General features: G+C 43.4%; 1 protein-coding gene across 23 annotated transcripts in view; it reads right to left on the bottom strand.

Annotated features, from left to right (window-relative positions):
- LOC124133833 (sarcolemmal membrane-associated protein-like) overlaps positions 1-15,680 on the bottom strand; it is a 102,869-nt gene that overhangs the window by 41,084 nt on the left and 46,105 nt on the right. The window contains exon 1 of one of the 23 annotated variants that reach the window (XM_048397028.1): positions 9,538-9,599. The exons of 21 other annotated variants lie outside the window; for them this stretch is intronic. In XM_048397028.1, the coding sequence (XP_048252985.1) occupies positions 9,538-9,584 (47 nt within the window). In that variant the 5' untranslated portion in view covers positions 9,585-9,599. Of the gene's footprint in view, positions 1-8,204; positions 8,344-9,537; positions 9,600-15,680 lie in introns of those variants that run through there. One more of the 23 variants, XM_046498397.2, reaches the window with a different exon arrangement.

Below are 15,680 nucleotides of genomic sequence, written 5' to 3'. Positions count from 1 at the left end.
GTAGTTCATCATCACTCCTTATCATGTTTATCACTAACTTACTCATTTCATAGCCACAGCTACAGTCTGGAAGGTAATTTAAGGTACCGACGTTTACTACAATATCTGAAAAACTATCGGACCTACTCCAGTCAGGTACTTCCTGACTATAGGACCATACAGAAAAGATTTCTCAACACAGCTGAAAATGCTGAAATTTGCATTTTTTTTGACAATTGGTTTTGTTACATGCAATGTACTTTGGTTGATGTTATTCAAGGGGTAGAAATTAATCCAGGGTTCAGATCTAGACCATGTAGATACCAAATGGTTTTAAGGAGGACTTTGCTCTATTTCTTGTGCTTTTTATCTGCCAAGGTCTAGACAATGTAATAAGGGTGGTCATTGCAAAATTGGTAAATATCATTACATTTGAACTATCAGATCAAGGAACTGCTAATTTTGTTTGTTTGTTTGTTTGTTGTTTAACGCCGCACTCAGCAATATTCCTGCTATATGACGACGGTCTGTAAATAATCGAGTCTGGACCACACAATCCAGTGATTGATATCATGAGCATCGATCCATGCAATTTGGATCGATGACATGTATCAACCAAGTCAGCGAGCCTGACACACAATCCTGTAAGTGCCCTGTTACGACAAGCATAGTCGCCTTTTACGGCAAGAATGGGTTGCTGAAGACCTATTCTACCCTGGAATCTTCATGGGTCGAACTGCTAATAGTGGGATGTGAATCAAATTTGTTTAGACTGCGAATTAGCCGAGCCTAGTGGCACTTTTAGCATGAGAGGCAAACAGTATTCCTGTAACAGATCCACACTATGTATATACCGTATGACCGGAAAGATGTGCTATGAATAAAGGTGGGATAAGGCATGGAGTAGAATCATACTATCACAAGTCTGACGCAACATTCAGCGTTTATGAAGCGCCATTCTTCAAAGTTCTGGAAAACAAACAGTGAGTGTGGCTTTTCACTGGGCTTCCAACAATATTTCATCTCATCAGCACCTATTGACACTGACGTAAATAACTGTGCTATCTTCAACAGGCAAAAAAGTCAAGTTTGAAGTCACCCATCCAACAAAAAGCACCTTCAAACTAGTTTGGCCAGGATAACTGTCATCCCAACAGGACCATCCCATCTAATAGATACAATCTACAAATACAAAGCCCTTCTATACACACTCTGACTCTTGTCTGAAGCAACAAGAAGTCGATGCTATTGAAGATAACTGGAGCATGCTCATCACCCCACAATCAACAAGAACAAGAATGAACCAGGTATAGGTTCTTTGCTTGATGCTGCTGCCCCAAAATGAACAATAAATCATCATCGGAATTTACTTGTGTGACTGTTGAACATGCACGTATGGTGGTAACTTTTTTTTATATTTCTAAGGTATTGCTGTATCTACCACATGATGGAAACAATAGCCTAGCCAGAGATTCACCACACAGAGGTCCATCTACTGACTCCTTACTGTCTTCTCCTATTCTTCACCTGAAGGAAAAGTAACCTGGACAGATGCCCTACCTGATGAAAATGACCTACGGTATTGCTGTATCTACCACATGATGGAAACAATAGCCTAGCCATAGCTTCACCACACAGAGGTCCATCTACTGACTCCTTACTGTCTTCTCCTATTCTTCACCTGAAGGAAAAGTTACCTGGACAGATGCCCTACCTGATGAAAATGACCTACAGTATTGCTGTATCTACCACATGATGGAAACAATAGCCTAGCCATAGCTTCACCACACAGAGGTCCATCTACTGACTCCTTACTGTCTTCTCCTATTCTTCACCTGAAGGAAAAGTTACCTGGACAGATGCCCTACCTGATGAAAATGACCTACAGTATTGCTGTCTCTACCACATGATGGAAACAATAGCCTAGCCAGAGCTTCACACACAGAGGTCCATCTACTGACTCCTTACTGTTATTTCCCCCACTCCTCCAGCAATAGAAAACAGTTACCACCTGATGCCCTCCAGCAATCTGTCACATCATAAAGTCAGGTACTGGGCTCCTGGCCTCCAACTGGGAGGATGTCGTCTGTACAGGTAAAAGTGAATGAGATTCTGTTACCTTCTTCCCCACATGGTTATTCATGCAAGCCCCTAACCCCACCACACAGTGCTGGCTTTGTTCTCCAGGTCTACAATATGACCTTCCTTAAACCATGGCAACATTATTTGCAAATTACATGCAAGGCTAACAATCAAGCTGGCTTTTTAATGTTTTTAACTTTTCTTCCATATCCAGCTTTGGCAGTTCTAAATATTAAAAAGCAAACATTGGTTGAACATGTCGTAAGGTGGCAAAAAATGATTGACAAGAGCATAATTGGGGAATCCTGTTTGGCTTTCAAAATAAAAATAATTGCAGTCATTTTGTTATAATGTTCTGTTTGAACTAGAGAAATTAGGAAAAGCACATGGTATCAACATGTAAGAATATGTCATGTGACCCAAATTAGCCAATCACAACATAGGTTTACAATATGTATTATCTCAGCTGGTAAGAGAAAGGTGAATTAATTTACAACTCTTCCAATAGTGAGTGAGTGAAGTTTTATGCCGCTTTTAGCAATATTCCAGAAATATCACAGCAGGGAACACCAGAAATGGGCTTCACACCTTGTACCCATGTCGGGAATGGAACCCGGGTCTTCGGCTACCAATAGCCTATAAGCTACATCAATGTCAACCCAACAGAATTTCAACCATGTGTTCAGTCTGTAAACTAGAATGATCAAACATATATTATCAGAACATACATCTAGTCCTACATTCAGCCCTAAGACATCCGTAGACATGAGCTACAACGGGGATGAGTCGAAATACTTCAAGCCCTGGCAAAAGGTACACATATAAAACGATACGGTCATGCATACACCGCAGTTGACTGAAGCTTCATCTAATTCAAACATATAAAAGTCAGAAGTAATGCATGCATAGTCAGAAAGAAATGCGAACAATAGTGACTTGTTCTGGAACCATGGCGTTCTAGATAATTTTTTCATTAAACAATATATCACGTGACTAACCACGGGTCCAGGTAGTCCTGTGGGTACCCGGGTCCTACTCAGTACCCACCTGATTGCAGTACCCAAGTTACCCGTCCCAGCCCTCACATAAACTATCAAACCCTCCTTCAACATGTATAATCACTGCAATGTGGCTGCTAGACTTGCACAAGTCTCTAAGGCAATAATTATTAGTTTAAATCATAATTTCTAGATTATGTAAATAATAAGAACAAGTTGTCCCTACACGAAACTGTGCAGTCCACATATCTAGACTTGACTATTAGGAGGATAGAATTACTGCACACCCATGGACTTTTCTTTCAGTGCAGCCTTGGAGCAAGGCTATGTGTTTGCCTGAGAGCTGTTTTGTCTGCATCTCTCCAGCTTCCTTCAAGATTAAGCTGGCACAACAATTACAAACACCTCCATTGTCTTTTCTATATCAATCTTATCTACTGGGACAAGGCCACTCTGTACAGAGCCCCAACACTCTTTTTTTCTGAAAATCATCTATGGTCCACTGTGAACTTGCGTGTGTTGAGTTAAACACAGCTTTCAACAGTATCTCATGTATATGCTATACCACAGCATGTCAGCTTGAAACCGAAATGATGCAGGTCTGTCTCACCATGATGAAACCCATGAGTATGGGTGTGGTGCTGACAAACATGGAAACAATCAGGGTGAATCCATAAATTATAAAATCCATGTATATTGCACATCCAAGGGACACAACTCTGCACAGCTAATTGCAGTGCCTCAGGCAACTGAGCCACAGGTTATGTGCCCCCTGGAGAACTTGAGTGAGTGAGTGAGTGAGTTGGGTTTAACGCCGCTTTTAACAGTATTCTAGGTGTTATATCGTGGCGTGTCAGCTTAATGTGGGAGGAAAGCCCAAAGTGATGCAGGTCTCAGACGTTTAACACTTTGGTGAAACGAGACGTTATGAAACATCATTTGGGCAAACAGTGATTTGAACCCACAATCATGCCCAAGGGAAACAACTCTGCACAGCGAATCGCTGTGATTGAAATCATGTGCATCGATCCATGCAATTGGGATACGATGACATGCATCAACCAAGTCAGCGAGTCTGACCACCTGATCTGTTATTTGCCTTTAACGTCAGGCATGGGTTGCTGAAGACCTATTCTACCCCGGATCTTCAGGGGTCAGGTCCACATGTACACGTGATCACCAAACAGGCCTGTAAATGTCTCTGACTAGGTATAAACACCTATACTATTCCTTCATTTCTACCCTCTGTCATTTGTTCACAATCACAGCCTCTCCCTTAAACTTTTGAGACATCTAGCCCTAAATTTAGTCTGTTACCATCACTTTCAGTCAAATTTAGCATTATTATATGAACTATTATCAGCCAAGCTCACGAGACCAAAACAGAATCTTACAAGACTTGGCATGGACATATATACATCTATGTACGTCTTTGACTTGGGGTTTGTATAAGTAGCTAATGTTGTAGACTGCATTCACAGTATTACTTGTATCTTTAAATGTTCAGATTGTATGTTATAAGCCCTGTAGTTGGCTTGTCATGCCAGGTTGGATTCCCCACATCAGTGAACAACATTCTAATTCATGGTGACCCTGAAATGACAGGCTGAATATTGCCAAAAGGGGCATAAACTCATATCAATCTACCACAGCAAATCCTGTACTATCAGTCAGTACAGTAGCCCTGATAAAGTTAACCCATACATTTATTCCATAGCACTCCTAAAACAAGCTCAGCCAAACTTAGTAAATTTTATGTGTCATGGATTTCTTCCAGCTTTTTCACACAAGGTCTGTCGAAATAGAAATTAAAATAACTAGCTTTGTCAATCATTTATTTATTTACGTGAAAATCTTGCCATGGAGTTAAAACTGCAGCTGGCTCCTTGAATCACTGATAATGGAATTAATATAACATTTTTATTGAGTGTCTATATTACTAGCGGGAGAGACAATAAAAATGAATATTTTAACGTTTAATTTATTTCTTTTCTGGCTGCTTTTCTGCAGGGGCAGCGGGCCAGTGAAACGTAAAAATAAATGTGCGGCCTCTGGTATATCTGAAATGAGCAATCTGAACAAAAACATGCAATACGACTGTTGGAATCACTATGAGCTGCTGATTTGTCCAGAGGGGATTGTGTATCATCTCTGTGTCATCTGTACCGGAACCTCATCATGCGTCACTATACCCAGATACAATCACAACATTACCCTTGTTAATGAATCCTATATCCTTCCTACCACCTCCATCAGTGAAGACCGCCTGGATCTTCTCCTCTCATCGTGGCATCTGTTACAGCTATAGCCTTATATACAAACACGTCCAGACCACAAACCCTCCATGCACAAACTACTGATGCCAGAGAGGTGCGTGTAGGACATCCCTACCCCAACCCTGGGACTGGAGGTCCCCTATGACCATTCTGTCCCCCACCCAGGCAATCGGGGGCCTGTATGGTATACTATCCCTACCCCCACCCAGGCTGGAGGTCCCCCAATGACCATACTGTCCCCCACCCAGGCTGGAGGTCCCCTATGACCATTCTGTCCCCCAACCAGGCAATCGGGGGCCTGTATGCTATACTATCCCTACCCCAACCCTGGGACTGGAGGTCCCCTATGACCATTCTGTCCCCCACCCCGGCAATCGGGGGGCCTGTATGGTATACTATCCCTACCCCCACCCAGGCTCGAGGTCCCCCAATGACCATACTGTCCCCCACCCAGGCTAGAGGTCCCCCCTATGACCATACTGTCCCCCACCTAGGCTGGAGGTTGCCCTATGACCATACTGTCCCCCACCCAGGCTAGAGGTTCCCCTATGACCATACTGTCCCCCACCCAGGCTGGAGGTTGCCCTATGACCATACTGTCCCCCACCCAGGCTAGAGGTTCCCCTATGACCATACTGTCTCCCACCCAGGCTGGAGGTCCCCCTATGACCATACTGTCCCCCACCCAGGCTAGAGGTCCCCCCTATGACCATACTGTCCCCCACCCAGGCTGGAGGTCCCCGCTATGACCATACACCCCCACCCAGGCTGGAGGTTCCCCTATGACCATACTGTCCCCCACCCAGGCTAGAGGTTCCCCTATGACCATACTGTCTCCCACCCAGGCTGGAGGTCCCCCTATGACCATACTGTCCCCCACCCAGGCTAGAGGTCCCCCCTATGACCATACTGTCCCCCACCCAGGCTGGAGGTCCCCCTATGACCATACTGTCTCCCACCCAGGCTAGAGGTCCCCCTTTGACCATACTGTCCCCCACCCAGGCTAGAGGTCCCCCTATGACCATACACCCCCGCCCAGGCTGGAGGTCCCCCTATGACCATACACCCCCACCCAGGCTAGAGGTTCCCCAATGACCATACTGTCCCCCACCCAGGCTAGAGGTTCCCCTATGACCATACTGTCTCCCACCCAGGCTAGAGGTTCCCCGATGACCATACTGTCCCCCACCCAGGCTAGAGGTTCCCCTATGACCATACTGTCCCCCACCCAGGCTGGAGGTCCCCCCTATGACCATACTGTCCCCCACCCAGGCTGGAGGTCCCCGCTATGACCATACTGTCCCCCACCCAGGCTAGAGGTCCCCCCTATGACCATACTGTCCCCCACCCAGGCTGGAGGTCCCCCAATGACCATACTGTCCCCCACCCAGGCTGGAGGTCCCCCTATGACCATACTGTCCCCCACCCAGGCTGGAGGTCCCCGCTATGACCATACTGTCCCCCACCCAGGCTGGAGGTCCCCCCTATGACCATACTGTCCCCCACCCAGGCTGGAGGTCCCCCCTATGACCATACTGTCTCCCACCCAGGCTAGAGGTTCCCCTTATGACCATACTGTCCCCCACACAGGCTGAAGGTCCCCCCTATGACCATACTGTCCCCCCTATGACCATACTGTCCCCCACCCAGGCTAGAGCTCCCCCAATGACCATACTGTCCCCCACCCAGGCTAGAGGTCCCCCCTATGACCATACTGTCCCCCACCCAGGCTGGAGGTCACCCCATGACCATACTGTCCCCCCTATGACCATACTGTCCCCCACCCAGGCTGGAGGTCCCCCTATGGCCATACTGTCCCCCACCCAGGCTGGAGGTCCCCCTATGACCATACTGTCCCCCCTATGACCATACTGTCCCCCACCCAGGCTAGAGGTCCCCCTATGACCATACTGTCCCCCACCCATCCACCGACTGACCGTCCACACAACACCTGATACCATCATATCTACATCCATATGTTTACATCATCAGTGAGACGCCTATTCACCACACTTCCTGTGTATCAGAGTAACAAACACTGCCCCAGCCCTGACCCACACAGATGGGCCTTGGAATCCGGGCAATGGCTTCTATAAAGCAATGAGGCCATATATTTCCCTGCCATTGTTTAACAAATGCATCACCATTTGTCTGAAACTGATATAAACATATGCTGAAATAATGGGATCACAACCACCCATTGCATTGTTTTACCATCATGGTATGTAAGCCTGACAGTGATAAATTGCAAGCATAATTATCGTGATTAGTTCAGCTTGCAATGGCAACCTGCCAAGTTTACAGTCAATGTAACCAAATACAGTATTTCACACACAAAACACTTCCTAAAACAACAGCAAAACTTCAGAATTGCAAAATCAAGGAAAAGTTGACTTTCCCAGGTCTAAGCCTTGCTCTGGATAATGTGTTGTTTATTCATCCCTCTGGCTGTATAACCTATGCACAATCTAGTGCAACTGACAAGCTGTCAGCTTAGCAGTCAGTAATCACGGTAAAACTTTACCCAGCTTTACCGCGAGTCCAAGATGAGTCCCGTTTTTCAAGTTGTTCTCACATTTAAGAGCAGTCGTGAATAATTGCAATTGCCTAAATGCCTAAACCTACCTTACTATACAAAGGCTGTTCATTGCAAAGAGCTCAAGGTAATAAAGTGTCAGGATTTTCACCAAACAAATCTTAAACCCAACATTGAAACATCAGATATATTACAAAGATGATACGATACACGTAAGCTTAATCCCAACAATGGCAAGGTAATCCAATCCAAGAAACAGGGTATCATCAGCCAATATGTACCCATGACCCAGCATAGGTGGATCTAATTGTTATTATGCATGAAGCAGCCTACCTGAGAGCGTCCCGGACAAGGGTAGTGAACTCTACAGAGAGCCACATGTTGCGTCCCTGGCCATATGGCTGGGATCAGCAGAGTGAGGTTCGCGGAACTCACGACAGAGCAGTTGTGTCAGGTGAAGCGTGTTCTGATTGTGCCGTTTCAAAACACCTGGTCAGGTAGACCTGCTCGGCAGTTATCTGGAGCTATCTTATCCGGGCTATAAACGCTCCACCATCACGCCCCTTACTTCCTACTGTAAGATACCTATAGATTTAACAGGTAACAGGTTGAGTCAGTCAGAGGTTTTAACGTATGTAAGATACAATTAGTTTTTAACAGGTAATAGGTTGAGTCAATCTGGTTTTAACACAGGTTAAATACCTGAAGCTTTAACAAGTTGAATCAATCAGAGGTTTTAACACAGGTAGGATACAATTAGTTTTAACAGGTTACACGTTCGGTCAATCTGGTTTTAACACAGGTTAAATACCTGAAGCTTTAACAGGTTGAATCAATCTGAGGTTTTAACACAGGTAGGATACCGACAGCTTTAACAGGTAACAGGCAAGTCAATCAGAAGTTGTAACAGGTAGTATTCTTTGTACATGGAGAAGAAGCACCTGCTAATTGATTATTAAATAATGCTAGTAAAGAAATGTTGACATACTTATCAGAACAAATTTATCAGAAGAGAGAAAAGGTATATCCTTAAATGAACACCATCTAGCTTTTAAAGTATGCATTGCCATGGTTAGTGAGGAAGTTGGGTTAAATGCCTTTTGTTTGTTTGTTTGTTGTTTAACGCCGCACTCAGCAATATTCCAGCTATATGATGGCGGTATGTAAATAATCACGTCTGGACCACACAATCTAGTGATTGACATCATAAGCATCGATCTACGCAACTGAAATACGATGACATGCATCAACCAAGTCAGCGAGCCTGACCACCTGATCCCGTTAGTCGCCTCTTACGACAAGCAAAGTCGCCTTTTTATATCACGGTATGTAAACAGAATGCAGATGCAGTGTGAGGAACCCATTGATGAAAAGGGAATCTGTTGCAATGGTCACATTACAACTTTTTACAAAGTAGAACAATAACTTTTTCTGCATGCTCACAACAAATCATGTGACCTTCAAAAAATATCAGAAACATTCAACTAACTCATCCATCAATAACCGTCTCACCATTCAAAGGTGAAAAATAACAATGTTTTTAATTCCAAGCTTTTATCATGCTGTTTGCAATACTTATCATCACAAGCACCTAACATGTCAACCAATCACTTCCATCCCATCACTGAATGAAGGGCCAGCCTCCACATGATGTAAGCACATCTACCTATCGTCTATATGTGACGCCCGCAGTGCTCCCAACACACAGCCCATGCTGTGAGGCACGACTACACCAGCTCCAGATCACCCGTTATCCACAGATAGGAGATCACCATCCACCAGGACGGTGGTCCGATGTGACGACTACGTGGTCACCAGCATACACACAAACTGTACTCCAAGTCTCGTCCATTGCCTTCCTTACTGCTGTTATTACAGATTAATTATTGCTAATGACCGTTCTGTGATTGGTGCGGTTGTCAAATGCTTTCAGCCTGTTTCATATATGTGCCAGATCCTAGCAGATGTCATGGAACCTACAGCTAAACCTTAATCATGACTGTAACCATGGGATTCCTGGATAATGTATTTAGTATGCTAAACTGACTTCAGTCATCATTTAGTTAAACTTGAAATAGCAATCTTAAAATTTGCTTAAATGTCAAGGTTCACATCATGATATTGAGCCACACACAATGTTTGTGAGTAAACACGAAAGTGAAGGTGACCTTGTTGTAACCTTAATATTAAAATATGAACAACAAGGGCAAAATTGAGCGTGGCTCACTAATACCCCGACTCGCCTAGTGTGTCTGTAGTTTCAAATTAAATAATGGATAGGGTTAGGGTTTTAAAAATTCATAAAAAAATGGAAAAATAATAAAAACATTTTTTTCCTTTTGACTGCACCCCTCCATATGACACAGATTATATGTACTAAGTTTGAGATGAATCCACTGAATAGTTTAAGAGAAATCGTGCGGACAAGGTTTTCGGGCGGAACATTGGTCTGGGTCTGGGGTATAATTAGGAGGTCCTTAAATTCAAATACCATAAACAGGCATACAAATTCACCTGAAAGTCTACTGGCTCAAATAGTGAGAAGAAATAGGAACACACCGAAATGTTCACAATTCTACCTTTAACCTTACCCACACTGTGCACATTTCTATCTCTAATAAGAGGAGACATCAAGGACCCCAGGACCCCTCTAATCTTGACTACTGGACACAGTTGAAACACTAGGTGAGGTGAGGTGAAATGGGGCTTAACATCGCGTCCAAGATTATGCATGTGCATGCATGTGTGTGTGGGTGTGTGTTGCTGCTTGAACAAGTCTGGACTGATGACGGACTGATTAATAGTGCCGCAGTTTAACATGAATACCCCACTCAGACACAGTATACTGACTCCGAGCCGACCAGTCCTTGTTTTGGCCCCTTAATGCTGAGCGCCAGACAGGGTAACAACAAGTACCATCTTTTAACGTCTTTTGGCTTTGACCTGGCCAGAGATTGAAGCCTGGACCTTCCGCTCTCCGGAAGGACGCTCTACCATGGAGGCGGTAGTTGAAACACTAACAGACTGGAAATTCTTGCTATCACAACCATTAACTGAGGGGGCTTCTTTCAAGAAATAATCTAAGCAAGCAATGGCTACAGTAAAATCTAGTGACATCTGATCACTGATGCAAAGAGGTCAATGAAAATAGATAGTCATCTCCTAATCTGCTTGGAGTACGAACTTACACCATACGTGGTAAGCTACCATACGTGCTGTGTTAGGCAGCGGGCTTCAGTAAGTGCCCCATGATCAACTTCAACACAAACAGAGTCTGAGTCAGAAATTCCAGCCAAGTTCGGCAAGGGTGGAAACTGGACTTTTATAGTCAGTTAACTCCCTTGCCTCATGAAGATGGTATAAAGTCAGTGATCATACCAAGCCTAAAAAAGTATGTGACTGACCATATTTTCTTGTGTATTTTACCGGATATTTTCTTACAGAAGAGGTACGTAATTGCCCAGAAACTATTCCTAAAAACATTTCAGTTTCATTGACATTTGAACCAAGATTGTTCTCTACCGCACGATCTCTGACAACAAATTAACTTGTTGTATATGGTTCATTAAGTGACGGACCCAATTGGTATTAATAAGGATTCACTGTCTGATAGATAAAAGAAGTTCATGGACAGAGTTAACAAGGCTTACCTGCATATGTATATTCTATGCCAAATATAGCTACCTTTCAACCCGAATTGTCCTGCTATTATGTATGAAAAACATTACAGAGAAGTGACATTTACGAGCACATACCACAATGGGTGTTTAATATTGTAGGCATTTAGCCATGATGTCAGCTGGCACATGCACAAATTGAGCGGCGAAGACCAGCAGCTTGTTCCAAGTTGTTCTCTGTTACCACTTCCACCGACTGCTTTATATGAAGGGAATATAGGCCAGAGCAATAAACTGGCATTATCAGCCGGCTGGCTTACACTGGCGTGTAAACATTTGGAACTGCGGTAACAGCGACACCACACAGTGTAATGTGAGTGAGTGAGTTGGGTTTAACGCCGCTTTTAACAGTATTCCAGTAACATCACGGCGTGTCAGCTTAATGTGGGAAGAAAGCTCAAACTGATGCAGGTCTAAGACGTTTACCACTTCGGTGAAACCCACGAGCACGGGTATGGTGCTGACAAACCTAGAAACATAATCGGGGCGAAACGGGATTTGAACCAACAATCATAGGTTTCTGGCGTGCCCAAGGGACGCAACTCTGCACAGCGAATCGCTGCGCCTTAGACGACTGGGCCACCCGTGCCCCCCACACAGTGTAGAAATGATACAGCAGGACTGGTTGAATGTTACCCAGGTTCACGTTCCACAAAGCCATCTTAGCGCTAAGGTTATCATAACTCCTATACTTTAACACTGGCTTACGATAGTCGTAGCGCTAAGATCGCTTTGTGAAACGGGGCCGAGGGCCCTGTTCCACAAAGCGATCTAAGCGGTAAGATGATCGTAACTCCCATACTTAAACATAGGCTTATGACAGTCGTAGCGCTAAGATAACTTTGTGGAACGGTTATGATACATGATGGTTTTATTACATCGGAATACATACGTTTGTAACTTAAGTTTGTTTGCTTGTTGTTTAACACAGCACTCAGCAGCATTCCAGCTAAATGACAGTGGTCTGTAAATAATCGGGTCCGGACCAGAGAATCCAGTGATTGCTATCATGAGCATCGATCCACGCAATTGGGATATGATGACATGCATCAACCAAGTCAGCAAGCCTGACCACCCAGTCCTGTTTGTCGCCTCTTATGACAAGCGTAGTTGTCTTTATGGCAAGCATGGGTTGCTGAAGACCTATCTAACCCCGGATCTTCACAAGTTGTAACTTGTAATGAGTGAGTACTGTCTTACACCACTTTTAGCAGTATTACATAGGGCTGCAACAAATACACTATGAGGCGAATACGATTTGTATCATGAATATAGGGTAACGAATACGAATATTAATTCACGAATACAGTAACAAGTCAGAAGCTGATGTATTATTTGTTATATTCAGTGAAGCAATAACAACATTTATTTGACATGGTTTGTTAATTATTAATATATTATACATTTATATACTGCACTTATCCAGGTTCTAGTATCTGCACAAATGTGACAATGACCAGTGACCACAATACCATCAAATCAAATAGTATAAGAGTGTTGTCTTTTGAAGAAATTTATGCATATCATATGTTCTTATGGATATTTTTATTTAAATGCACATGCTTGCATGTACACAAATATTTGATTCTAGAGGCCACGAATAACGAATTCAATTCATGAATGGGTACGGTTCGATTCACCGAATATGCAAGTGAATTGTAACAGCTCTAGTATTACAGCAATATCATGACGGGGGGGCACCAACAATGGCAGTGATCAAAATAATTTGGGGTCCTGGGTCCTTGATGTTTGCTCCTATAGTACCTGAACCCTGGATCTCTTCAATGTTAAATATTCAATATGATTTGGTTGGTTGGTTGGTTAGTTGGTTTGTTGTTTAACGCCTCACTCAGCAATATTCCAGCTATATGACGGCGGTCTGTAAATAATCGAGTCTGGACCAGACAATCCAGTGATTAATATCATGAGCATCGCTCCACGCAATCGCCTTTTACGACAAGCATAGTCACCTTTTACGACAAGCATGGGTTGCTGAAGACCTATTCTACCCCGGAATCTCCACGGGTCGACAGTTACGACAAGGACCAACAGACTGTCATGCTCAATTTCAAACACTGAATAGGCTTCACACAATGTACCATGGGGATTCAAATCCAGTCGATTGAGTTGACGAGCAAACGCATTAACCACAAGGCTACCCCACTGCCCTCAGGATGAAGAAGAAGTTGATGCATCAGCTAAGTTTTAAAAGATTATTTTTTCATGAATCATGCATCAGTGAGTGACCTGCATAAACCAAACTGACTGAATTAATTTATTATGCTACATGCGAAGGAAGCTGTCATTATCCCATAAAGATGTCATAATTCTATTTCATATTCCGCTGCTCCAGGTTGAATACTAATTTCCACTCATAAATTGGATACTTTTGCCATCTGTCAAAGGAAATAAAATGAACAACCTTGAAATAGGCTTCCAGCATAACTTTCAACAGATTTACCAATTTAACATTTAACGCTGTATATTACATGGGTGTGTTTTAATGAATTAATAAACATAACTGTGTAAAACCAAAGATGTCATATAAGATGCTACACCTTGACCAACAAAATGCAATCAGATTGAGGTACAAGGGACTATCAGGTATGTGGTGTACACAAAATCTACCAAGTGATAAAATCACAGAAACTTGCACATGATTTTTTTGGTCTTGTTTGTTTGTTGTTTAACGCCGCGCTCAGCAACATTCCAACAATATTCCGCCAGTCTGTAAATAATCGAGTCTGGACCAGACAATCCAGTGATTGACATCATGAGCATAGATCCACGCAATTGGGATACGATGGCATGCATCAACCAAGTCAGCAAGTCTGACCACCTGATCCTGTTAGTTGCCTCTTACAACAAGCGTGGTCGCATTTTTTAGCAAGCTTGGGTTGCTGAAGACCTATTCTACCCCGGATCTTAACAGGCAAACTTGCACATGAAAACTAGTAATGGTAGAGTTGCTTGACAAAGGCCTCAAGAATCAAGTCAGTCAATGTCCATGTCAAGTAAATCAGAACAGTTTCACTGCAGAGGCATCTAAGGCCTAAATTACAGTCGCTAACAATGTTTACATGGTTATAACTGCAATTAAATTGATATATAAATGCTAAATATGTTAATTACATGTGTTGCACAAAACACGCAAACTATTTGTTGTTCATTGAAATGTGACAGATACAGAAACTGTTGCCATTCAAAGACTACATGTCAGTGAGTTGCCTGACAGGCATGTCTTCAGTTAAAGTAAGGCCAGGCGTTTTATATTTTTCGGATTATGGACCCGCCGATTTTTGAGAAAATGTAAAAAAACAAAACAAACATATTTCCATTTATTTTTTTCCCACCGATAGCCTTTATCGTCACAAATGGCAGTCTTTTGAGCACAGAATATGTTCATAAAGTATGCTAGAGGCATTCTGCATTTAAAAAAATGCATCTGGCTTCTTTTTTTTTCCTCCTCCAACCCTGAACTTTGGCTGAAAAATCTGTAATCCTAAAATAAAAAAAGCCTGGCCTAAAGATTTAGACCCTACTTTCAATCAACAGATAAGAAATAGCCTTCTAGTTGTACACTTGATCAACTAACCTACATGATAACATTGTGGATAACAAACTTCTGTTGTTTGTCATTCCATTTCAGGCCTACCTCTTGACCCCTCATCACATTTCAGGGCTACCTGTTGACCCTTCATCACATTTCAAGGCTACCTATTGACCCGTCATCACATTTCAGGGCCACCTGTTGACACGTCATGACATTTCAGGGCCACCTCTTGACCCGTCATCACATTTCAGGGCCACCTGTTGGCCCTTCGTCACATTTCAGGGCCACCTATTGACCCGTCATGACATTTCAGGGCTACCTGTTGACACGTCATGACATTTCAGGGCTACCTGTTGACACGTCATGACATTTCAGGGCTACCTGTTGACACATCATGACATTTCAGGGCTACCTGTTGACACATCATGACATTTCAGGGCTACCTGTTGACCCGTCATGACATTTCAGGGCTACCTGTTGACACGTCATGACATTTCAGGGCTACCTGTTGACCCGTCATGACATTTCAGGGCTACCTGTTGACACGTCATGACATTTCAGGCCTACCTCTTGACACGT

This window comes from Haliotis rufescens, unplaced genomic scaffold, assembly GCF_023055435.1.
Source record: "Haliotis rufescens isolate VD_foot unplaced genomic scaffold, xgHalRufe1.0.p SCAF_16, whole genome shotgun sequence".
Classification (NCBI taxonomy): domain Eukaryota; kingdom Metazoa; phylum Mollusca; class Gastropoda; order Lepetellida; family Haliotidae; genus Haliotis; species Haliotis rufescens.
This window is presented reverse-complemented; position numbering and strand designations above follow the sequence as displayed.